The 24,878-nt window shown below is 41.8% G+C and overlaps 1 protein-coding gene across 1 annotated transcript in view; it reads left to right on the top strand.

Moving 5' to 3' along the window:
* The first annotated feature begins 321 nt into the window (after positions 1 to 321).
* The window catches only part of TRPC7 (transient receptor potential cation channel subfamily C member 7), a 140,562-nt gene continuing 116,005 nt past the window's right edge, over positions 322 to 24,878 (top strand). Inside the window, exons 1-2 of the mRNA XM_061151351.1 lie at positions 322 to 603; positions 8,860 to 9,637. Of these exons, the coding sequence (XP_061007334.1) occupies positions 602 to 603; positions 8,860 to 9,637 (780 nt within the window). The 5' untranslated portion in view covers positions 322 to 601. The remainder of the gene's footprint in view (positions 604 to 8,859; positions 9,638 to 24,878) is intronic.

Genomic DNA, 24,878 nt, shown 5'->3' with positions numbered 1-24,878 from the left:
TCAACTCCCTCCCTCTGTAAACACACATAGACACAACAGGTAGAAAACCAGTTCATTCCTCATTTTTCATTTAACAGATGAATATTCTGCTTCAGGAGCCAGAATCTGCTACCTTATATAATTGAGAGGGGTGTGTGTGTGTGTGTGTGTGTGTGTGTGTGAGTGTGTTATGCACTGCTCTGGAGCTTGAGTGGGGGCACGCAGAAATCCTAAGGAGCTGTGGTAGGAAGGCAGAGTTGCTACCTCCCTTTCAAAGCTATTGGGAGAGGGGGTGGGGACTATAACAACCCATCACCACACCGCATGCCTGTCTCACACACGGATCCTTCTCCGTCATGTTCCCTGGGAAATTTCCCCCAGACTAGAAAAAGAACAGTAAAGCGGGTCTGCCACGGAAGGCGAGTTTTTGCTATTGCAACACAAAGGACAGAGGAGTGCGCTTTCACATCCTCACAACTTCACTTACTCGACCAGCTTCATACTTCAGCACCACGGAGAGCGGCATCTATTCGGCTACCACCCATGGGGAGCCAGATTCCCGCGACTCAACACCGGATTCCGGTCATCTAGAGAAAGGACAAGCCTGCGTATTTCACCCTCAATGTAAGCAGCTATGATGATTCTTTCATAATGATTTTTCCAGTAGAGGTTGTTTTCTCGCTGAAATATGGAATTAAACTTTTATTTATTAGCCCGCTCCCTCTTGTGCATTGCTTGTGGTTTTAGATGTAAACCTGGATTTACAGTCTTTATTATTTGCTAGGTTAGTAGAGTTGTTGTTGTTGTTGTTGTTTGTTTGTTTGTTTTTACTTTTCATTGAAAGTCTAAGTTTACAAAGCCTTTTAGAAATAGGCAACTCATCCTGGTATCCCAGTCTCTTTATGCTAGAGTACAGTTTTATTCCCAGAAGAGAGTATGTGTGTTGTCTCATCTCCTCCTACTTCACTACTGACAGTTTTTTAATTTGATATTTTTTGGTGGTTGTGGTTATCTTAATATAAATACAGGGGTAAGAGGAGAAAGAAGATACATTCTAATAAGCTGCCACTATTAAAGAACTATAGGTGAGAAGAAGGAGATTAGTATTATTCCCTTTTTTTGTTGAAAATGTGTGCTTTTGACATCCATCTAAATATAACAAATATGCTTTTAATAAAAGAGATGTAATCTGGCAGGGCTTTGACACAAGCTTTGAAACTCTGGAACTCAGCATCTCCCTCTTTAAGTCGCATAATAAATTCACTTAAGTATGATTGAGTAGACATAACCAGGATGCTACTGCCATTAATTGTGATTTAAAGGCTTAATGGATTTAGGGTAGATTTGAAAGAGGCAATAATGATTGACCCAGTCTGGTGGCACTCAGTGAATTTTTGCCTCAGAATGCCACCTGCTGGTGGGTCCTATTTCCGAAGCACACATCAGATTTATGAATGAATTCACATTAAATCCAGAATATTCACTATGGATATGATTCAAACCCTCTATGATCTTTTAAATGACACTGATTCAATTATTTAACAATTTACCAAGGTTCTATGCCATGATTAGAAGTTTAAAAAAAATTATTTCTAAATACTCTTGCTCCTAAGCTTAGGGGCATATAAACTAACTAACTCCTTTAGGCAGTAATTAACCCAGAAAAAATTCAAAACTATGTGAAGCCTCATTGAGACTAATTACACATGCATGGTATCCTGGATGAGAGGATTTCTTGCTTAGGAAAAGCAATCAGCACTGCCCACTCCAAGATGAATATTCAGCATGTTACTTTTCTCAGCTTTGCATTTCATGGTTTAAGGGCTTCTTCTTACTTTTGTGGTACTAGATGTTTATTTTAGACTCTTTCGTCACAGAGGTCAATAAACAATTAAAAGGTTATATACATATCTATTTTATTCCAAGGTAAATCTTTGGAAGAAAAAAAGTACATAACTATTAGAACCTATTGTTTCAGCTCTACTTGGTGTGATACACAATGAGATAGCTATTTCACAACTCCCTAATTCCTAATAGACCAATAAGGAAATAAAAAGAAAAATCAAAGAAGCATACACAAAGCACTAGTTATACTTGCACGGCTAATGTATAAGGTAGTTTGAAAATATTGAGAATAACTGCTTTTCTAAATGATGTTATTCGGTGAAAACTGCTGATAAAATCATTTACTAACATTCAAGAACACTGGATAATGTTTTCACTCCAAGATGCAATGGGAGAAAAAAAATCCCACATTAGCTTAAGTGTTTAAAAAGTATATCTCAATATAATGTATTGTAATGATAGTTCAGCTGGTAAAGAATCCACCTGCAATGTGGGAGACCTGGGTTCGATCCCTGGGTTGAGAAGATCCCCTGGAGGAGGGAAAGCTTACCCACCCAGTATTCTGGCCTGGAGAATTCTATGGACTGTATAGTCCATGAGGTCGCAAAGAGTTGGACACAACTGAGCGACTTTCACTTTGTACTTTATACACTACTGAATAGTATAAGGATACTTTGCTTTTTTCCTATAGGACCTGAATTGCAAGGTATATGAATTCATTCTTTTGTGAATAAAAAAGATATTCATTATTTATTCATTCATGAATATACATTCATGGAGTAAATAGTGAATATCTCTTTTATTCAAAATATATGTGTTTTACAAATTATTTTCACTAGCTTAGGTAGGAATTTGCATGCTTTGGATCCAAAATTATTATAACTGTATTAAACTAAAATGTTAATATTATGCAATTATTACTAAGCACTGTAATTTATATATACTACCTCACTTCAACTTTAATAAAATAAAGAAGATGATACTTATAAATAAACTGCATGCTTTTGGAAATAAATTAAAAGTTTTAGGAGTATTTTGAAGATGTGGGAATGCCTCAGTTACCCACAAGACTTAATATACCCTCTGATACTAGCAGTCTCACCTTTCAACTTCTGGGTCATTATTTATAGTGGAGCTAACTGGAAACTAGTTTTCCTTTGGAACTCATACTTTATTTTAAAAGTTGTCAGTTACAAATGGGAAATAGTAGTTAAAGGATTATGCAGCTCCTGTATTTACAAGGAAGAGGATACTAGTAAACATTAACACCTCTGCTTTATTGATCTTCCTTAATAACCAACCCAAATTCAAGAATTTAAGAATTAAGGCATTTGACCATGCATCATATATCAAGCATGAGGGGTACTGGATGCCAGGTACATATACCATATAAACAAGTAATTCCCCTGCCCTCATGGATCCTGCACTCTAGTGGGAAATTCTACAGTCTAAGGAAGGTTAAAAAAAAACAGGAGTAAGACGGATGGCAGTGACATATCAGCTAAAAGCACATGCTTTGAAATCAGACAGATTAGACTCTTAACAAGAGTCTACACTCACAAGTTACATAGCCTCATGTCACAAGTTGTGTAGGCAAAAGTGGTTATTTTACCTGAGCTTCACTTTATCTTCTGTTAAATGGGAAGGACAATAGCAAGTATATCAGATAGTTTATGAGGATTTAAAGCAATAATTCATGTGAAGTTCTCAGCATGGTGCCTGCAATGTCATTAATGTGTAATAGGTGTTAATCATTACAATTAGTCATTAAGGAAAATAGTCAACCTTATCATATGATTGGTGTGAATTTAAAGTTAGCACCATGTCTGGCACACAGCAAATGTATAATGTGTGTTAAGTCGAGCTATTTTATAGTCATTTAGAAAAATAGTTAAGCTTTACATATTAGTGTAGAGTAAAACGTAAGCCAATATAATCATTTACTTAAGCGTACTGATATATAAAGTGCTCATCATTATTTTGATGGACATTTGTATAAGGCTTTATAGTATCCAGGGCATCTGAATCACATTTTTCATCATGACTTTCATCTTGAGGCCCATATAAGTTAAGATTTTAATACTTCTTTTCTATTGGTAAGAGAACTGAGGTTTAGGAGAAAACTTGAAATCACTTGACTATTTCATCACTGTTGCTTTGGAGTAAAACTCACAATATGTACACTTGAGAGGATGCACAGACCAGAGCCAGGTTTTCCTGGATGAATGACCTGACTCCAGGATATTGTTTGGTGCTACGTTTAATTGTGGAATGTTACAGACTGAATTGTTTTCAGGCTTGGATACTTTTTATAAAGACCTATGGTGCATGTAGCAATTTTACAAAAATCTCTAAAAAGACATTTTGATTAAGTATGGCCTTTGCTTCATCAGTAATTAACCACAGTCCTTGTCTCCAAAAGGCTCTGTGGTCATGCTCTTTTGCAGTGGGACTTAGGGTGTGGAATTCATACTTTTTATGGATCACTGACATCTGGCTTCCTTCAGATTGGCTGAGGCATCTGTAAGAGTAGCTTGATAAAAATAGCAACCAAGGGATCAAGGGGGAGTTTAATAATCAGTCCTCTTTTCAAATATGGTTTTGTTTCCACTGAAATCCTCCTTCTCAATGACATCAAATGTCAATGTATGCATTTATGGAAAATGAAAAAGATACACAGTATCTTAATTGAGGTGTTTGATGAATTTGATCACTTGTTATCTCAATAATATATGCAAATAAAAAGACATTTGCATTCAAAGTTCATTTTTAAGAAAAATATTAAAGAAAGGGCAATCAAATGCTAACTGCATTTTAAAGAGAATCATTTTGCTCAGTTGACAAGATTCTGAGTCCAGCAGAGCAACACATCTGATTCATGAGTGTGAGCTTTGGCCACAAGCTATTGTGGATCAAACGACTTTATCTTTCTGACATACCATCTTTTGTGGATTCTTTCCAACCCATGTGAAAAATATGGCCAAAGCTTGATTATCTATAAGGTCAAGATTAAATGGCAAGGATCCAGTGGCTAAATATTTTCATAAGTATATAAATGCTTAAATGGGGGAAATGAGGTTGGTAAAAGGGCTTCCCTGATGGCTCAGTGGGTAAAGAATCTACCTATATAGGAGCCACAGCAGATGCAGGTTCAGTCCCTAGGTTGAGAAGATCCTCTGGAGAAGAAAATAGCAATCTACTCCAGTATTCTTGCCTGAAAAATCCCGTGGACAGAGGATGTTCGTGGGCTACAATCCAAAGGGTCACAAATAGTCGGACATGACTAAACACCCAGGCACACACACACACAAACGGTTACAAACTTCAGTTACAAGATGAAAAAGGTCTGAATATCTAATATAAAAACATGGTAACTATAGTTGATAACACTGTATTATATAATCGAAATTTGCTGAGAATAGAATGTAAATGTTCTAACCAAAACATGTATACCAAATCACCTCAAAGTATACTTTAAATACCTTACAGTTTTATCAATTATACCTTAACAAAGCTGAAAAAAAAATAAAACAAATGTTTTAAAAGACCATAAGTTGGAGCTAATAAGGACTCCCAATGAGGTTAAAAGGCCTCCATCAATATGAGAATCAATTCATGGAGCTCCAGGGTCTGCTATGAAAACCTTATGTTAAGAGCAATCTCATGGAGTAGCCTGTCCCACTATATGCCTGTCTGCAAACATGATTTGAAGGGCCATAACGTTTCATCAATGTCAGATTCTGTAAGAAGAGGAGCATAACTGACAATTCTTTGAGCATCCAAATGTATCTCAAAGCTGAGGGATTTAAGGATGGGAGAGGCTTGTTTATTTCTTACTACATCTGAGTGTCTGCTTTCAAGGTCATTCAGAAAAATGCATGTCAAATGAAGAGGACATTTTAACTTCTGATAAATTCTAGCCACACTTATTTTTTTTCCTTTGATAAAACATGATTATTATAGAAACATCAGGGTTTATATAATGCACTACTCTTGTGCAGAAATTATGTGCCCTACAGTTTAGTCTTTTTGCTTCATCTACCTCAGGTTCTCCACCTAAAAATGAAAATGTTAATACCTTGATTTTTATGTTTGTTTGTTTAATGAGGGGGATTAACAAATGATGCTTTAACATTCTTTAGGTTTGTAGGCATCCACATGGACTCTGAATTTAGATTGGGTACTTCTGTTTTCCTTGTGAGATGTTTCTCTGCTCTGACCTGGTTCAGTACCATTATATTTCCTTTGAATTAATCTCTCTGTGGCTTGTTGCTGTGTAACAGTTGTGTATTCCTGGTACTCACGACCTTGGTGCCTGACCTATTCTCCCACCTGAGCAGACTTCTAACATAAAAGTGATGTGGAATCAAGCTCTAGCTCTGGTTCCTTCTAAGACAGTTACTGTCACATCTCTGACACACTGCTCAGGTGCTCCTGGGTGCGTTCTCGGGTTGAGTTGGGATGGCACATCCAGCGAGGTGCTCCTGAGAGGGGAGAAGCCTCATCAGAGGACAGGCTGAGAAATCCCACAAGAAAGAGGTTTAGTCTTTTGTGGGCTTAACTCCCACCTGCGTGTGTGTCCCCAGATAACAGACCTTGAAACTGAATTCATATCATCTGAAATAAGGCCCTTTGGGGACACAACTGAGGTGACTGCTTAGCTTTCAACTCAGTTATTGCCTCTCCTTCTGAAAAACTTATAATAATAAATGCCTGTGCCTAATTTGTGAGTCCTTCTCTCTTATCTGAAGATCTCTTTTGTACTCCCAATGTACAGTTAGCTTTGGCATCAATAAGCACCCTTTCTCCCTGGGATGATGGCACTGTTGAGAGAAATGAGCTAAGAAGGAGCTCATAAAGTTGAATTTTGAGAAACTTTTCCCCAGAAATCTTTTATCAATGTGCACTTTACAAGAGTGGATGGCAATTCAGAAAGATCTTCCTAAAGAAGCAAGAAGCACTCCATCAGGATTTATCATCCACAGTTGCCTTCTGAGGGAGTGGCCCATCATTATTCCTTTCACTTTTTTGCAGATAAAGAAGCTGTTCCACTGAATAGTTTAGCAGATTCTCCCAAGAAGTGTCACTCAGGTCTAAGCACGATCAGAGTACAGTCTGACCTCAAGTCTCTGCTTACCACCAGATTTGGGGCCCCCAAAAGAGCTAAAACTAGAGCATGTCAAAAGGTAAAATTAGCAGAAAACTAAATAGAGCCCAAATTTTTAAAAATCACAAGACTGAATGGCACTATATATATTTTTTAATCTCAAAACACTAAGTATAATTTAAAAACCATCCTCTATGATTATTTTTATCTTTTACAGATGACTTAAATGAAATACTGAGTACTCTTAATGCATCGAGACATGACCAATAACAAAAAGACAATTGGGAACATGGGAAATAGTTCAAAACCAATCCCCAAGTACGTCCTCTTTAGAACAGAAACTTTCTTATTGAAATGCAAACCATGCTAATATTATTTGAATAATATGAGTGGGAGAAGACAAAAAAATATGGGTAGGGCCAACTGGAGAATAGTTTGAGAGGTTCAGGTTTGTAGAGAGTTAGGGAACACCTGGTCTAGACGCTCTATTTAACAGTTAAAGCATCTTGAACTGGGGACCTGCTCAAGCAGCCAAGGTGAACTAGAGATGGGATATCCAGCTATTATTTTCTCCAGTCTGCCATTTTAAAACCCTGACAAACTAAAGAGTAGGTAACTTGTTCAGAGTCATAAGGCTGGCAAAAGGTGGAGCCAGGATGCCTATTCATAACTTGAAAGCCTATCTCTCAGCCTCACTTGTCTCCAGATCGTCATCCAAGGTAAGGATAATAATAGTACCTACATCATAGGGTTTATACAAAAATTCCACAGGCAGTATATATGAAATATATAAACCTCTTAGTACAGTTCTTGGAGAAGGAAATGGCAACCCACTCCAGTGTTCTTGCCTGGAGAATCCCAGGGACGGAGGAGCCTGGTGGGCTGCCGTCTATGGGGTCGCACAGAGTCGGACACGACTGAAGTGACTGAGCAGCAGCAGTACAGTTCCTGGCACATCAGAAGGGCTTAATAAATGTTGGCTACTACTAATAGCATTGCATTAACGTCTACACTATGCCACCATGGGAAAGAACAACACGTTAGAAATAAACCCAGCATATAAATTGAGCTGCTTCTCCATCCATATAAAAATCCAGAAACTATAGCCGAATTTCCTCAGGCAGGCTGCATCAGTGGCATCAGTAAGCGGCAATGAGTCTAGGCCCGCTCTGTGCAACACCATGACCTTTGGTAGGTGCTCAGGCTTCATGGGGATGAGAAGAAAGCACATCCCAATATAGTACTGGGCTGAAACAGAGGTGTGGCCACGCCTGTGTGTTGCTGCAGTTTTGTCATGGCGCAGGAGCTCAGCTGGGGTAACACACCTGAAGCAAAGGCCTTAGTATCCATGGTGGCCATTGCTATGGCAGAACCCCTGAAGAAGTGGGCACACCAACAGGTGGAAGGGGACCAACATGGACTGAGTACTTTCTACAAGCATGCTACCGCACTTAATCCTCCTGTCGACTTTTTGGCACACACACAGTCATCCACATTATATTGGTAAAAGCACAGAAATGCACTGCACTAAAGCACAGAGAAGTGAAGTGACATTCTCAATTTTGCTCAGATGGAAATAAAACCATTGTTAGCCTGTTTCAGCCACATCATGACCCCACCCTCTCCACCTCCACCCTTAGCTTGCCCTGAACCCACATTTCAGCTCTTTAGACACTTCTCCACCGAAGGAGGATAGACTTCTGGGTGACTAAGCCAATACTCTTCCATTAGTATAAGAACAGTTCAGGTTATTCAGTTTGTGTTCATCTCTGTGCTAAGACAATACTTTCTAATAACATTTCATAACTTCTCAAAATATTCCAATTGTGACATTCTTTTTCATCTCCAGGATGTTTGTTTTCTCTGCTCCCTGGGGAACTGTAGGATCCTAGGAGAGTAACTAGCATCTCTGCCTTGTCACCCCACAGGTTGGGGAGCAGCACCTTCAAAAACATGCAGCGCCGGCACACAACACTGAGGGAAAAGGGCCGCCGCCAGGCCATCAGGGGTCCTGCCTACATGTTTAATGAGAAGGGCACCAGCCTGACGCCGGAGGAGGAGCGCTTCCTGGACTCAGCCGAGTATGGCAACATCCCGGTGGTCAGGAAAATGCTGGAGGAGTCCAAGACCCTCAACTTCAACTGCGTGGACTACATGGGGCAGAACGCGCTGCAGCTGGCCGTGGGCAACGAGCACCTGGAGGTCACGGAGCTGCTGCTCAAGAAGGAGAACCTGGCGCGGGTGGGGGACGCGCTGCTGCTGGCCATCAGCAAGGGCTACGTGCGCATCGTGGAGGCCATCCTCAACCACCCAGCCTTCGCGCAGGGCCAGCGCCTGACGCTCAGCCCGCTGGAGCAGGAGCTGCGCGACGACGACTTCTACGCTTACGATGAGGACGGCACGCGCTTTTCCCACGACATCACACCCATCATCCTGGCAGCCCACTGCCAGGAGTACGAGATCGTGCACATCCTCCTGCTCAAGGGCGCCCGCATCGAGCGGCCCCATGACTACTTCTGCAAGTGCAATGAGTGCACCGAGAAGCAGCGGAAGGACTCCTTCAGCCACTCGCGCTCTCGCATGAACGCCTACAAGGGACTGGCAAGTGCTGCGTACTTGTCCCTGTCCAGCGAAGACCCAGTCCTCACCGCCCTGGAGCTCAGCAACGAGCTAGCCAGACTAGCCAACATTGAGACTGAATTCAAGGTAACTCTCCCACTTCCCACCCTGCCAGCAGATGGCCCGGTGGGCTCTTCCGGGTGTGTCCAGGAGCCACGTGGGCTGTCTTCCGATCTAACTCAGGGTCTTGCCTGTTCAGGCTCCTGGGGAGGAAGGGAACGTCCTCAACCTGTGGCAGTTATAGGCCCGATGGAAAAGCAGCCCCATTAGGTGACATATTGACAAACATAAATCCATACAGTGAAGAGACATGCAGGGCGCAGGGAGGGTTACACTGTGGTTCTGGTGTAAATGCCCCAGCTCTGTCCCAGGCAGCTCGGAAAGGGAATGTCCACAATACTTTTCATTGTTTCCTAGTCCAGGTCTTGGACTTCTTGATTGTCTCACCAAGTTTACATTTGTCAGTTTTCATTTGTCTTGTTCATATCTCTAACCCATCCTGGACTGTGTTGATCCTAGAGTCAATAGCAATAGCTTGCTGAATTGAAAAAGGCTTACAGTTATCTCAAAGGGCTGAGGAGGCAGTACACCAAAATGAAAGTGAAACTCTCTCTGTAAAGTTGGACTTGTCATCTCAGTAGGTGGGCCCTTGACAAGCCCCCTGAGACTACTTAGAACTACCAGGTCAGCCCAAGGGATGGAGACCCATCTCCAAAGTTCATTATTCAATAGTGGTCCTGCACTTTTACTGTCAATGGACACTCCTCCTGAAAGAGAAAACTGGGACCTAATTCTTTTAACAGTTTACTAATAAATTAAGAGTGAATATTTAGTGGACACATACTATGCGCCAAGCACTAACTTCCTTACCTATATGATGTTGTTTAATCCCCTCAACGACCATTGGTATGGGTACCATTATTGTGCCCATTTTATATGAGGGCACAGAGGTAGAGACATATCATAAAGCAGATAAATGGTAAAACCATTGTTCTAATCTAGGTACTTAGACCCCAGAACCAGCTTTTAGCTGTTCCGGGAAGTTATGAGTCAAAGCCCTTGTTCATACATTGTGTTTCTCAGAGTTTCATTTGTTTCTACCTGAAAGATACCTTCCAATGCAGAGGTGTGACTGAAAGAGATTTCTCATCCTGTCATTCAGTCAAAGCCTATGGTGCCATGGAGCAAGCAGAAAAGTGCCACATGTGGGGCGGACGATGAAGCTGGCACAAGATGGCATTGGCAGGAAAAAAAGTTCATTGTCCATACAGGATGTCAGTGCAAGAGCTGCCCCTGCCTGGGACGCAATTAGGTGGCCAAGGGTGGGTAACCTACTCACAGCAAAGGAGGCCCCATGGACCATGTTGTTAAGAGAGATCTCAAAAGAAACAGAACTGAGCTGGGCTTTAATGAACAGGAAGAACTGAGTCAGTGCTAAGAGACATACAGGCATTCAGAGGAGGAAAGTGGAGGTAAGGTCCAGAATGGCCCATAGCAGGCAGGGGACCGATGAGAAGCTCCATGTAATGACAATAAAGACTTCCTCTAGGGGCACACAGAAGGAAGGCTGAAGAGATGAGTGGGCATATCTCAGAGGGCTCTGTGTGTCAAGCTGAGCAGTTTGGATATTATCCTCTTAGAAATGGTGAGCCGCTGAAAGTTTGTGATTGGGAGACTGAAATGAAAGCTAGGGTTTTGGACGTTTACTTGACTGGTGGGTAACGTGAGTTAGAGGATCTGGGGTATGAGACACGGAGACTGAAGAGAAGGACAATTTAGTTGTGCATGCATGAGGCCAGTGAAGCCTCTCTGTAGGAACGGGATCACTCACAGTCAGGCACAGAAGAACCAGGCCTACAGGAAGCTGCGGGGCACTGCAAATTATGAATAGATGAAAAATCCTGTAATTAAACTAATTTTACTCCATCTGTCCCATTATCTTGGATCCATCTACTGAACTGGAGCCACTTCCATAAATCCTGTAACATACATAGCCTCATCTAGAGAGACTTGGTGGATGTAGATGTGGAAATTAACCGAAGAAGCTCCCAAGGAATGCAGTTATTGCCTCTCAAATCCTTGTTCCTGTACAATAAACCATCTACCAGCAATAAGGTCAGTGATGTCCCAAGGAAGCTTAGTGGAGTTTTGCTTGTTCCCTAGGCTTCAGACTAAATTCACACAAGCATTTAAAAGAAATGGCTAAGACAATTAACTTAGATTTTTCTGCCCAAGAAAAAAAAACAATTCAATTTTTGGGGTCAGATTATATGGATAATGCCACAATTCTCTGCTTATCTGGAATCTGGGAGCATGCCAGCTTTACTAAATAAAATGATGCTAGACTAACACTTGGAAGTACATCTGAGCCATTTGTTTTCTTTACTAAAACCCAAAGTCTGGCATATTTTAGTATATTCAATATCTAAAACTGGAAGTTTGTTGAAAGCATCTACTATGATATTTTGATTTAACAAGTAAATTGTGAAAATCATGTACAATTAAGAACATGACTAACATGATGAAAAATCTTTTCTACAATGCAATGAATAAGAGCAATCATAAATACATTTGATGGCTATTAACATCCCCCAAGTTACCTTTGTTTGAAATAATGTCTTTCAGATTGTCAACAAATGGTGCCTTATAAATTAACATAAGCGTTCCTTTAGAACTTTATTACTTATTCAGCTATCCTTGTATATGCATTCCTGACATCATGAATCCTCTCAGAGAAAAGAGCAGCTTATTAGTAAGAGGGAAATCAAATCACAAAAAAAAGAAAAAAGAGCAACTGATGTGTTCTAAAATGCACTCTTCAGGAGTCTCTTCCGTTTTAGACGGACCATACACTGATGACTGAGGCCATGTGTTATGGAGATGACCCAAAGCCATCAACGGTTTGAAAAAGCTCTCAGGTTCTCACTGGAGATATCATAAGTCATCCTCCAGATCCTCTAAAACACTCAGGAAGAGTCACTCTTCCTGACTAGAAAATAGCATGCATGAAAACCTGGATCTGGTTGCCCAAGCTATTGTTTCTAGAGTCTTTTTAATTTATCACCAGAAGAAAGTTTAGTCATTAGCAAGAAGTATAGCCAATGTCAAGGTCTCCAGTAAATTCTGGCTGGAGTCAGATGTCTGCCTGCAAGCCAATATTTTTAGTGTAGGAATTATGCACATATTTTCTTATATCTTTCTAATCTTCTTGGGTCTAGAAAGATACCAAAACTTGACATGGCCAGTGAGGCCTTCCTAATGCCATGAATGGTGCCTAGTAATCTAGTAAGTTCAGTTCAGTCACTCAGTCGTGTCCGACTCTTTGCGACCCCATGAATCGCAGCACACCAGGCCTCCCTGTCCATCACCAACTCCCAGAGTTTACTCAAACTCATGCCCATCGAGTCAGTGATGCCATCCAACCATCTAATCCTCTGTCGTCCCCTTCTCCTCCTGCCCCCAATCCCTCCCAGCATCAGGGTCTAGTAAAGCACTCCATAAATATTTGAATAAAGGAAACCCTAAAAGGATAATCATTTCACCAATGAAGCAAGTGATTACTTTTGTCAATGATTTAAACTCTTCCAACACCTATAGATTTCACAGAGGTATCTGATGGACCTGGAGAAATGGGGATGCTCTAAAGGCTCCAAGGTGGCTGAAAGGATAAAACTTAACACATTAAATAACCGAAGACCAATCCTAGGCTGCACCATCTGGTGTCAGTGACCACGAAACTCCTGGAGGGCAGAGAGTGTTTTCCTGGTTTTATCCACACAGTACAGAACATGTGGCATCTGGGAGGCACAACCCACAAATGACATTTTGGTTCACTGATTTATCTACATGGTAGGAGACAAACGAAGGGGAAATCTATCGGATGGGCTTTTCAGAGGTATTTCATCCTGATGGAAGTGCCTCTGTGTAGAGGTACCTGGATTAGCATGGAGTAATAAGAGATTTGCCTATCTCAGCTGAGTTACAGCTTCTGCCACCAAGGTCTTTACACTGCTCTTGACTTAACCTTGTTGGTTTTTTCCTGCTTGGATTATCACCCTAACAAAAATGCTCAGGGTCTCCTATATTATGCTGGTGTCTTTTCAGTCAAATTCATGGGCATTGTCTATATGAGTTGTTTATACACAGAGATGTTGTTTCAAACGGATTACAGATGTTCCCCTTTCTTCCAGTTTAAGAGTCATGCCCACAGCAACATCTAGTGGGGATAGGAAGGGGGTGAGGAAGCAAAATGCTACAAAGTGCTACAAGTAAAGTGCTATAAAGTGCTACAAATTTTATAGACCAACATCCTAGGTAATAGTGTAGAGGGATGTTTAGGGCTTTGGAAGGAAAGAGAAAGCAGAATGGGGACTAGAGATATTCCTCTTGTTTTCTCACCTTTTGCTTAAATTGGAAAAGTACTCAATGTTCACAAGTCAAGAAACTGTGGAAGCCCAACAAACACTTTACCCTAGGTATTTAAGATTTGGTCATCCTTCTCCAACTGAGAAGGCTTTTCAAGGCTGTAAACTTTGCTTCAGTGACAAGCAGTTTATTCTCAGAGACCACAGAGGAGAAGAGTAGGGGGACAAAAAAGCTAAAGCTGTAATTTCATCTTGCTTAAAGCATTGATGATTTTTCTGTTTGTTGATGGGTTGTTAACGACATGTATTATGAGAAATAGATAATGAATTATGTATCAATGTTTGTGTTGCCATTTTAAGACCCATAAAAAAACCTCTTCGGGCCTAAAATACCACAGATTAAAAATGCAAATAATGATAAATCGGACCAATTTGCCACCTGCTACAATCTCTAGTGAGATCCATTGTGGAAGGTAAAGATGTTGAGATGACAGTTTGCAATCTGCTTGCAAACCTATCGAAATGGAAGAGGGAAGAGGAGGGGAAGGAGTGAATTGATATTGTGGAACACATTTGGACCCTGGAGTCTGGAGCCAGGGAGCTGGAGTAAAGACCTACTCTAGATCTGAGGCAGTACTGAAAGGTGAACAAATCCACTGCCCCCAGCCTACGGTAGAATCTGTTTCTCATGCGCTTTGAATGTTTCTAATATTTTTAAATTTTATAGACCAACATCCTAGGAAAATACATTTCCTTGAAGCCTGAAAGCTTGGCTGGTAGTATAAACAAATTCCTGCTTAACAGGCAGGAAATGACTTGAAAATTGTTTCCTTTTCCTTTGGGAAAATATTTTTAAGCTGTGAAAGCTACGGGTCTTAAAAGCAAGTGGTTGTCATTGTTGTTGAAGAGCATCAGGCAGAAACCCCTCAAAGCGGTCACTTACATATCATCCAAAAGACCCTCAGGGATGTGACTGTGCCACCCCAGCCCTCTGCTTGAGCAGCTGAGGATGCGGAATGTAAGCAGAGAAGAGACAGATCACAGATGTCAGGTGAGGAACATCTATGGAACAGCCCCTCATACACACATGCAGGTAAAATGCGGTCGGAGCATATGTTGTTGGTCTCCATACCTGAGAGAAAGATCCAGGGATTGACTTATTTCAGGAGGACAGACAGAGATGATTCTGCCCATGTCAGCTTTGTCTTTGTCTATTTTTTCTATCTAAGTGTTTGGAGGAGCACTTTCACCAGAGCATTCATTAATGAGTCATCACAGGAAAACGAACTAATTAATGTGTCCTTTAATGACAAGTTTCCATTGGTCACAACTTTCCTCTTCTACTCATTATGCCAAGAGTATTAGCCTCTAAAATACAGGGAGACAGAGTCAGCAGGGTGACTGGTATTCAGATGGGATACAGGAGGCCACCCTGCTAGATGAAGACAGGACAAGGACAGGGGACAGGCTTTGGGTGAGCACCCAGCAAAGTCATGCTTCATTTACTTAAGGCTATGAAAGAAGAGCACAGAGCATGGCTCTGGAATCAGAATGCCCTGGGTTCCAGGTCAGAGTCGCCTCCTAGCAACCATGCAATCTTGGGCATTTATTAGAAGTTAGTTAGCATTCTTATTTGAAAATGAGGGTGGGGGGAGGGAACAGGTATTAGGGAAGAATTACAACATATCCAAAATGAAATGTCTTCCCGATCCCAACACTTGTCCTTACCCTAATCTCTGTAAATGACATCTTGACTCATCCCATTATTAAGAGCTTTCAATGCCTCATCCCACTCAGCCTCCAGGAGTTCCTGGCATGTATCAGGTACTCAGTAAATATTAGTTCAGTAAACAAATAAATAGAGTCAGTGAGTGAACTAATGACTAATGACCTCCAACGGAGCTGGTGAAGATTAAATGAGATGAAGAATATAAAACTCTTTGCAGAGGACCTGACCCATAGTAAGTACATAATTTTCCCCACATGGCAGTGGGCAATCCCTCATTGTTCCTCAAAGCCCACTGGATTTTCAGCACTGCAACTTTTCTTCCCAATAAACACAACTTAAGCTTCAACACCTCCTCTATTCAGAGGGTCTTCCTGATTTCTGCTAAGCCTCCCTCCCCAAGCCCAGAGTACAAGCTGTCTGTGTGAGCTCTATGATTAAAAATAGGGCAAGAGAGTATCATCCAATTGGAAAAATGCAGACCACTGAAATTGAAGACGCCCGGCACGCTGCTAAAGTAATGCTGTAAAAAGAAGCAATGTGCGCAGAAAAGACAGAGGCTGCAAAGGAGGGGAAGGGAGGAAATGGGCAGGCAGAGCTCCTGCCAAGTACAGAAGACAGAGATTGTTTTTTGAAAAATATCTCTGTGGAAAAGATTCATCATTACACACACACGAAGGAAAAAAAAACTGGGAAAAAGTCATTTCCTATACAAGTGCAACTATCAGTCTGAAATATCAGAGATACAGAAAAAATGAAGGCAGTTCTTGGAGGATATCAGTCAATGAGCAGTAGCACAAATTGCATCAAAAGGAAATGATGAAAATGTAGGGCTTTTCTCTGAAAAAAAAAAGTTAAATTCTGTATATAAATTAAACACGCTAGGGCAAAACCAATCAAGGGTGCTGCACACACCATCAACAGGGAGGCATGTGTTTTTCTACCAGCAAATTCACATGCAGATTAAATGTGAAAACTCTTATGTCAGGAAGGTGGATGAAAATAAGGCCTGTAGACCCACAGAATGGCAGAACTGGATAGACCCGATTGACAGAGCTATCTGAAAATTCAGCATTCATGCAGCAAATACTTAATTAAGCCTCTAGTATGAGCCAGGCTCTGGGTTGGGTGCTGGGATGCAATGATGAAAAGATGAAGTTCCTGCCCTCAGGACCTCATAGTCTAGCAGAGGAGACAGGCATTCTTCATGTACTCACACAAACAGAGCTTTACAAATCATGCTGAGTGCTAAGCAGTAAAAGAGCAATTTGCAAAGCGTTGGCTTAGTGGGACAGCAGACTCTGTGTGCGGGTGTGCTCGTGCTTAAAGATTTCTCAGAGATGACAATATTTAAATGAAAATGGAGGGTACGGGAGAGATAAACAGACAGCAGGGAAGGGGGGAGATGGTTCCAGGCACAGCAACTGTACATGAAAAAGCCCAGAGCAGACAGGGAAAAGAGAGGCCTGTGGAGAGAACTCTGAGTAGCTGCCTATCACGGGGAGGAAACACAAGAGGTGGCAAGTGTACAGAGGTGCCAAAGAAACCCTTGGCCATGGCCTTCGCACTTGGCAGCCTTGGTAAGAAGCTGGACTTCAATTCACTGTAGGGTGAGTGGGGAGCTATGTGAACATTTCCACAGGTGAGTGAGTAACTCAGCTTGGGAAGAGCCATTTCGTACACTCTGCCTGGTGCACCAGTATGCCAAATGGCTTGGAGGGGACAAGACTGGAAGGGGTTGGACAACTGTGGCAGGAAGGGGCAGTCCTCCCAGGGAGGGGGTGAGGGGGGAGTGGCGGAGGGACCAGCACATCTCAGCCTGCAGGTGACTCACCAGAGCTGGACTGACAGCACGGTCGGAGAAGGTGATGGCTCCTGGCTGTTTCCAGGACTGTTTTCTTGCCTAGGAGCTCCCAGGAACTTCTTCTGTCCCTGGGACCTTTCTGCTCTCTGGAGAGACATGGGGAGGGGAGGAGAACACAGCCTGCTCTCCATTTCTCCTCCAAGGAGGCCTCCCCCGTCGTCCTCCACGGCTCTGGATGTTGGAATTACCAGGCCAGGAGGATGCCGGGCAGAGATGAGACCTCCCTGCAGATGAGAAACCTTCCCTGGCGAACTCCCAGTTCAGTCTAGGTGGATATATTAGTCTCCCAGGGCTGCGGAAACAAAGCACCACAAATGTGGTAACTTAAAAACAATGGAAATTTATTTTCTCACAGTGCTGGAGGCTAGAAGTCCAAAATCAAGGTGTTGGCAGGGTCCCTGCTCACTCTGAAGGCTCCAGGGTAGAACAGGTGCTTCCTTGGCAAACCTTGGCTGACAGACACGTCACTCCAACCTCTGCCTATGTGGTCACAGAGTGATTTCCCTGTGTGTTTCTGTGCCTCTTATCCTCTTCTTCTAAGGACATTTTTGTTGTTCAGTCACTCAGTCGTGTCTGACTCTTTGCGACCCCATGGACTTCAGCAAACCAGGCTTCCCTGTCCTTCATTATCTCCAATTTGCTCAAAGTTATGTCCATTGAGTAAGTGACGCCATTCAACCCTCTCATCCTCTGTTGCCCCCTTCTCTTCCCTTCAATCTTTCCCAGCATCAGGGTCTTTTCCAATGAGTTGGCTCTTCATGTTAAGGTGGCCAAAGTATCAGAGCTTCAGCTTCAGCATAAGTCCTTCCAATGAATATTCAGGATTGATTTCCCTTAGGATTAAAGACCAGTCATTTTATATTAAGAGCCCGTTCTATTCCAGTAGGACTTTAATTATAACTGCAAAATCTATTTCCAAATAAGATACCATTCTGAAGTTCTAGGAAGGACATGAACTTGGTGGATACACTACTCCACCCTATACCATGGGGCAGCATCAGGTTGAGAAACTGAGGAAGGCTGATACCAGGAACCCAGGCAGACCCACAGAGCAGGGCAAGATAAAAGGGCAGGGGTTAGTTATTCAGGAAAGCCAAAGACAGCCCTAAAACTAGAAGGTCATTCTGGAAGAAAGAAGAGAGACAACTGATGCTTTCTACTGACCCAGGCACAAGCTGAGATACAGATAGGAATTCTGTAAAAGCAAGCGCGCGCGTGTGCGTGTGTGTGTGTGTGTGTGTGTGTGTGTGTGTGTGTGTCCAGGAGAGACAGGGGGGTAAGAAGTGGGAGACAGCTGACAGAAGTATGTGTGTGTGTGTGTGTGTGTGTGTGTGTGTGTGTGTGTCCAGGAGAGACAGGGGGGTAAGAAGTGGGAGGCAGCTGACAGAATGTGTGTGTGTGTGTGTGTGTGTGTCCAGGAGAGACAGGGGGGTAAGAAGTGGGAGGCAGCTGACAGAAGTGTGTGTGTGTGTGTGTGTGTGTGTGTGTGTGTGTGTGTGTCCAGGAGAGACAGGGGGGTAAGAAGTGGGAGGCAACTGACAGAAGCAATTGGGGAAACAGTACTGGGGCATGACCTCTATCAAGTAGTAGAAAAACGTTTTCAAGTGTTGCTTTTGGGGATAATGAAAATAAAACAAATTGATTATAAGTGTTCAGAAAATACAGAAAATTAGAGTGAACAAATGGGTCAAAATTCATTCTACCATCTAAGAGTAACTTATATTTTGGTATGTTTCCTCTCAGTACCTCTTCTATCCCCAAGTAGAAAAATTGAATTAATACTATGACTTAGTTGATGGATCCTTACCATCTTATTTTTCTCTCCCTTCATACTTTATCCTCATTTCTATCCTCCCCCATCCCCCCCAAAAAAATCACAGACTTCAATAATATTTAATGTACTTACAGCATTTCCCCATGTGATAGCAACAGTTCCTAGAAAATGTTAGTGTCATGTGTTGGAAGGAAAACTTTACCATTACCATCTTAGGTTGCAAATGGTTGGGTGGCCTGTGACTTGACTAACAAAAGACAGATTAACAGGAGAAAAGACGGGGTTTATTCATATGCACACAGAAGTGCATGAAAGAAGTGGCTGGCTCCCTCAAGAGCTAAAGACAAGGATTTATATACTAACCTAGCAAGAAAAGGAAGAGGAAGAAAGAGTTTTAAGGAAAAAGAGGACATTTAGGAAACACAAGGGTTTTAGGGAAACAAATGGAAGGCTTGAGAGTCTGTGATGTTTGTTCTCATGGGGGGGTGGGGGGGGCGGGGTCAGTCTCGTTTCTAGCTGTAATCCGTGCCCCCAAGTCCCCACTGAGGGAATTTATAGCAACTGTATTTTGGGGAGGCTCTGCTTGTGTCAGCAAAAGAAGTTTAACTGCTGCTTGTTTGGATGTTTTTAACTTAAAATAATCTTCATGCCACTTTGATGATTTTGACAGTTGCTACACATAATCATGAAAACTAAATCTCTAAGCCCCACCACAGAATTCCTGTGAACCATTATATGGTAAGAATGAGCACCAGAAATTAAGGGCGGGCAGGGTGACTGAGCCCTGCCACAGGAGAGACAGACAGGCTTATGTAGGGGAGGAATTTTCTCTCCACCCTTCTGAGTTCATAGCTGAGACCCCTGTAAAAAAGATTAACAAAAGAAAAACAAACAGAAGTATAGAAGTATGTAATACTTCTTGTATATATGAGAATACCCAGGGGAAAAATGAGTAACTCTCTGAGGTGGCTTAATATTCAGGATTAAATACCATCTTAATAGGGAAAGGTACGAAGGATGGAGGGTGGAGGCCTTTTAGGAGACAGTAACTGATTTTCAGGAAACGTGAATGGGCACTTACAACAGAGGAGAGGCATGATAGCTTGTGACAAAGCCTATCTGGATATATATAGTACCCCTTCTCCTGTGATAAGAGCCCATCTTCCTGGTTCAAGAAGCTCCAAGGGAAGGGATTTATGGCCATCAAGTTCCTTTTGGAGGATCTGTCTTGAGGCAGATAAGGGGCATTCAGATAAAGTCTCTTTCTACGTTTGCTTTCTTTTTTTTTTTTTTTTAAAGTGTATCATGCAAACACATGAGAGAACCCAGAGGTGAATAACGGGTGGTTAGGACTTGGACTTATATAACATCTTAACAAAAGAATAAATTTTTAGACGCATGAAAAGACAACAAAAAAGAACTTTGATCTTCCAGGGAACCAAATTGTAGAAGGTAAATATATGGGGAACCGAACAGTAGCTTAGAGCTGGTTTGAACAAGGCTGTTGTGTGATTTTGCTGGTGCTGTCTCTGATGATTAACTTCTGTTTCCCTTGGTAAAGAGCAGAGGAGGGACATCTTTTACAAATTTATGTTCTGCTTTTGGCCAAATGGAGGAGGACAGAGGGTTTTTCTTGTACCTGTTTCTTCTTAATTGCCTTTAACTTGAAGATTTCTTGTGACAAAGTGGCATATTTCAGGGTGGCAGATTCTGTGACCTTTCAAGCCCATGAACTGTAGGAGCTGGCAAATATCACTGCAGCTCTGGATTCCAGGTAGAGTAGAAAAGAGAGAGAACTACATTTGATTGCAAATGGGAAAAAGTTTCCATCATTCAGAAATCTCACGTGGCATTGACGAACTGTGTTCCTCTCTCTCTCCTTTCTCATTTATAAACTATGTGATCGGTACCTACCACAAGTGTTATACACTCAAATACAGTGTAGGGATTATAAACACTCTATAATAAACACTCTTTTAATATCTTGGCACAGGCTTCCTTTCAAAATGTGTATTACCCTAGCACCAGGAGGCCATGGACTTTGCTACCAGCTCTCAAGAAGACAGATTTAGTAGTATGGTACCATCTGTACTCCTGCCAGCCCTAGGAACCTGGAGAAGTTAGAATACAGGCTCTGGTCACTGCAGATGGAGAATGGTATAAGAGCCAGGAAAAATAAAGAAACAAAACTTGTATACCTAGTCCTAAAATTACAGCAATGTAAGAATGATTGAGGCTAAAATTTTCTAAATACTAATAATTCTCAAACAGATGAAGTCTCCCCAAATGCTTGGTAGCATGATTACATTTCATATTATGATGATCTTTCCACTTCCCACAACAGAAATTAATAACAATGACCTGTTTTTTTTGGGCTCCAGGGCAGGTTTGCTAATTACTGATGGATAGGTTAGTGCTTTGAAAATTAAGAGGGATAATGATAAATTGAGCTTCCCAGGTGGCACAGTGGTAAAGAATCTGCCTGTCAATGCAGGAGACACAAGAGACACGGGTTCAATTCCTGGGTCAGGAAGATATCCTGGAGGAGGGCATGGCAACCTGCTCCAGTATTCTCGCCTGGATAATCCCATGGACAGAGGAGCCTCACGGGCTATATAGTCCATGGGGTTGCAAAGAGTCAAACGACTGAGCAACTGAGCACAAAGGGACACACACATGCTCAAATGCTACTTCTGTTTCTCTCTCCTCTTCCCCTTCTCTCTCTCTCTCTCTCTCTCACACACACACACACATACACCATGGAAATATACTTCCTATTTACAATAATACAGCTGCTAGGACCTAGGGGAATCAGAACTCTTGTTTGCATTTTGTGGAAAAACACCACCTAATCTTATGCATGTGGAAAACCAGGGCTTTGCCTGGTAATAGCTCTCCAGCCTCTCCTATATATACTTTGAAAACAGTAGCCCAAGAATCTTTCTGATGACAAGTTCTCCTCTCTGGTGACTATTCATTTTGCTTAAAGTTTATAGTTAAAAGAATTCATCTAATACCTTCCCACAGCGCATCAGAAACTTGATGTTTTATGTGCTTAAACCTGATGTTTTAACATAAGCATGGAGATAAGCTCCAAGAAATTTGGGGGAAATACTTATTTCGACTGAAACAAACTAGAAGCAAGAGTTTATTCCCCAAATAGTATCTCTTCTAGGATTACAAATGTAGAAACCAGACTTTATAAACACAAAGCTGGATCTTCACCTAAAGCAAATATGTGAGGAATGTGCTCATGGTAGTCAGATTTCAGAGACAACTTGAGGGAACCAAACAGCTTGGAGCCCCATGGTCATACTCTGCCCAGGAGGTGGCCTATGGCACATGTGATTTGCTGCCATAAAAGACAGTCCTCTGGGACAATGGGCCACTGAGTGAGGGGACCCAGGGTTCCCCCAGGAACTGACATGTGACCTTGGCTCAGTCAGCTTACTTTTCTGCAGTTCATCTTCCTCACACATAAAGCCAGGTACTTCTACTAACAGTCCCTTGTTGAGTCTCCACTTTTCCAGCTCCTTCTGCTTCTCATTCCTATAGAGCATTTTCATGAAGGACATCTAAGTTGATATTTAAGAGGAGATCATTATTCCCATTTTACAGATGAGGAAACAGACTGAGTGGTTAAATGATTTTCTGCAAATGGTGGTCTTCTTTCTACCGTGTGCCAGATACGGTACTAGGTACTAGGTCTACAAATGTGGGAGAGAACCGAGCTCTGTCCTCAAAGCAATGGGAGAGACTGGAGTGCTAAGAGATAAATACAGCGCAGTAGAGAAGGAGCAGCACACTATGGGATCACAAAGAAGAGTGCAGCAAACTGCCTGGTGATATGAGAGAAGGATTCTTGGAAGAGACGATATTCTGAAGTGGTTCTTGAAGGGTGAGTTTGGCAAATGAAGAAGATTTCGAAAGAACAGAGTAAGGCAGACAAACGAGCATGTACAGGGGCACAAAGAGCCCAGTGTGCTTGCTGGACAATGGAGGCTGGAGTTACAGGAAAGGGGCTAATCTGTGAGAGGGATATTGAAATATGTGATAAAAATGCATGGATTTTACACTACAGCTTTTAAAACCAAGGGGTTAGGGACTTGGCAACCAGGCAGAAGGAACTGTTGTTGGCAAACAGTCCAAGAGGAAGCTAATTCAAAAGTCTAGACAGTGAATTAAGATCTCACGAGTGTGAGTGTGGGCAGTAGGGATTCTTTACATCAGAATCCAGAGATCTTGGTAACTAACTGACAAAGACAAAGATGAACCCAGGACTTCTAGCTCAGAAGGCTGAATGGATAGGGACTCTATTTCCTGAAGCAGAAAGCAAAAGATCAAGTTTGAATGTTTGGAAGACCCATATGTTCAGTTTGGGGCATGCAGAGCTTGAAGAGTCCGCGGGACTTACCAGTGTAGATGAACACCTGGCAGCTGAAGATTTAAATCAGCTTCTTAGAATACAGGTTGGTGTAGGAGGTAAAAGCATATGGTCATCAGCACACAGGTAACAGTGGAAGTTGCAGAGATAAATGAAATCATGTCCAAGCCCCAGTCTCTCTCTCTTTTTTTTTTACATAACAACTTTAAGTCCTACTTTCAAGCTTTATTCAGTCATTCTTTGGATAAATCAGCCAAAAAACTAGAATCTTATTTTCTTGATTACATTTGAACTTATTTAAATGCAATCACTTACTAATCTTTTACTCATGCCCTACAGGACTTTTAGAAATTCAGTGCAGTTTTCTATACACAAGATAATGAGCCTTTAACAGGCAGGCTTGGCTCCAAGACCATCTCTTAGGGCCAAGTATACCCAACCTGGTTGCTCCTGGATCTGTTCCCTCGTAGCCACACACCAGTACCCAGCTTCCCATAAATAAAATTCTCAAATCAGAGGAGATGCATGGTCATTGTATGCAATATTTATTATGTCTTACAATGTAGCATGCCCTGGACTGAGATATACAAATCAACTTCATTAGTCAAGTATGAAAATGTCAGAACTACAGAGAGCACTTTGATGGAGCTATTGGACTCTGAGAATAAAATGCAGTGGGTGCCCAAGCCTGAAACAGCGGAGTTCCTCAGAGCTATCAGGAGAGCCATCCTGGAGTTAGCTGTGAGCTGGTCTTAAGAAAGATAGAAGTTCTTACAGGAAGAAAAGAGGGGCATAAGTCTAGGCTTGGGGACACAATGGACAAAGGTGCCAAGGTGAAGAGAATGGTGTATGCTCTTCTGATCACAGAAATCATAAGTACTGATTTCCCTAATTTGGTTTGGGGGTTTTCCCTTTATAATTGGCAGGGCTCTACACTTTTTAATTGCTACTGTGTCATCTAGTCATTAGCCCCTCTTAATCAATAGCATTTTTCAGCAATCACAAGCAATTTTTAAAAACTCACTTCTATACATATGCTATACTATAATTATTCTTTGAAAAAAAAGTTTCCTAAAAAAAAAAAAAAAAAGAAAAAAAAGTTTCCTGAACATTTACTATTCTGAATCCATAATCAGGGGAGTCATGACATAATCCTCTGGAAGGGTATGTTATCTGGTGATGCCAATTCTTTATTAGTGTTTCTCTGAAATGCTTT

The sequence above is a fragment of the Dama dama genome, chromosome 9 (assembly GCF_033118175.1).
Source record: "Dama dama isolate Ldn47 chromosome 9, ASM3311817v1, whole genome shotgun sequence".
In the NCBI taxonomy this organism is placed as follows: domain Eukaryota; kingdom Metazoa; phylum Chordata; class Mammalia; order Artiodactyla; family Cervidae; genus Dama; species Dama dama.
Note: the sequence above shows the minus strand (reverse complement) of the source record. Positions and strands in the feature narration are given on the sequence as shown.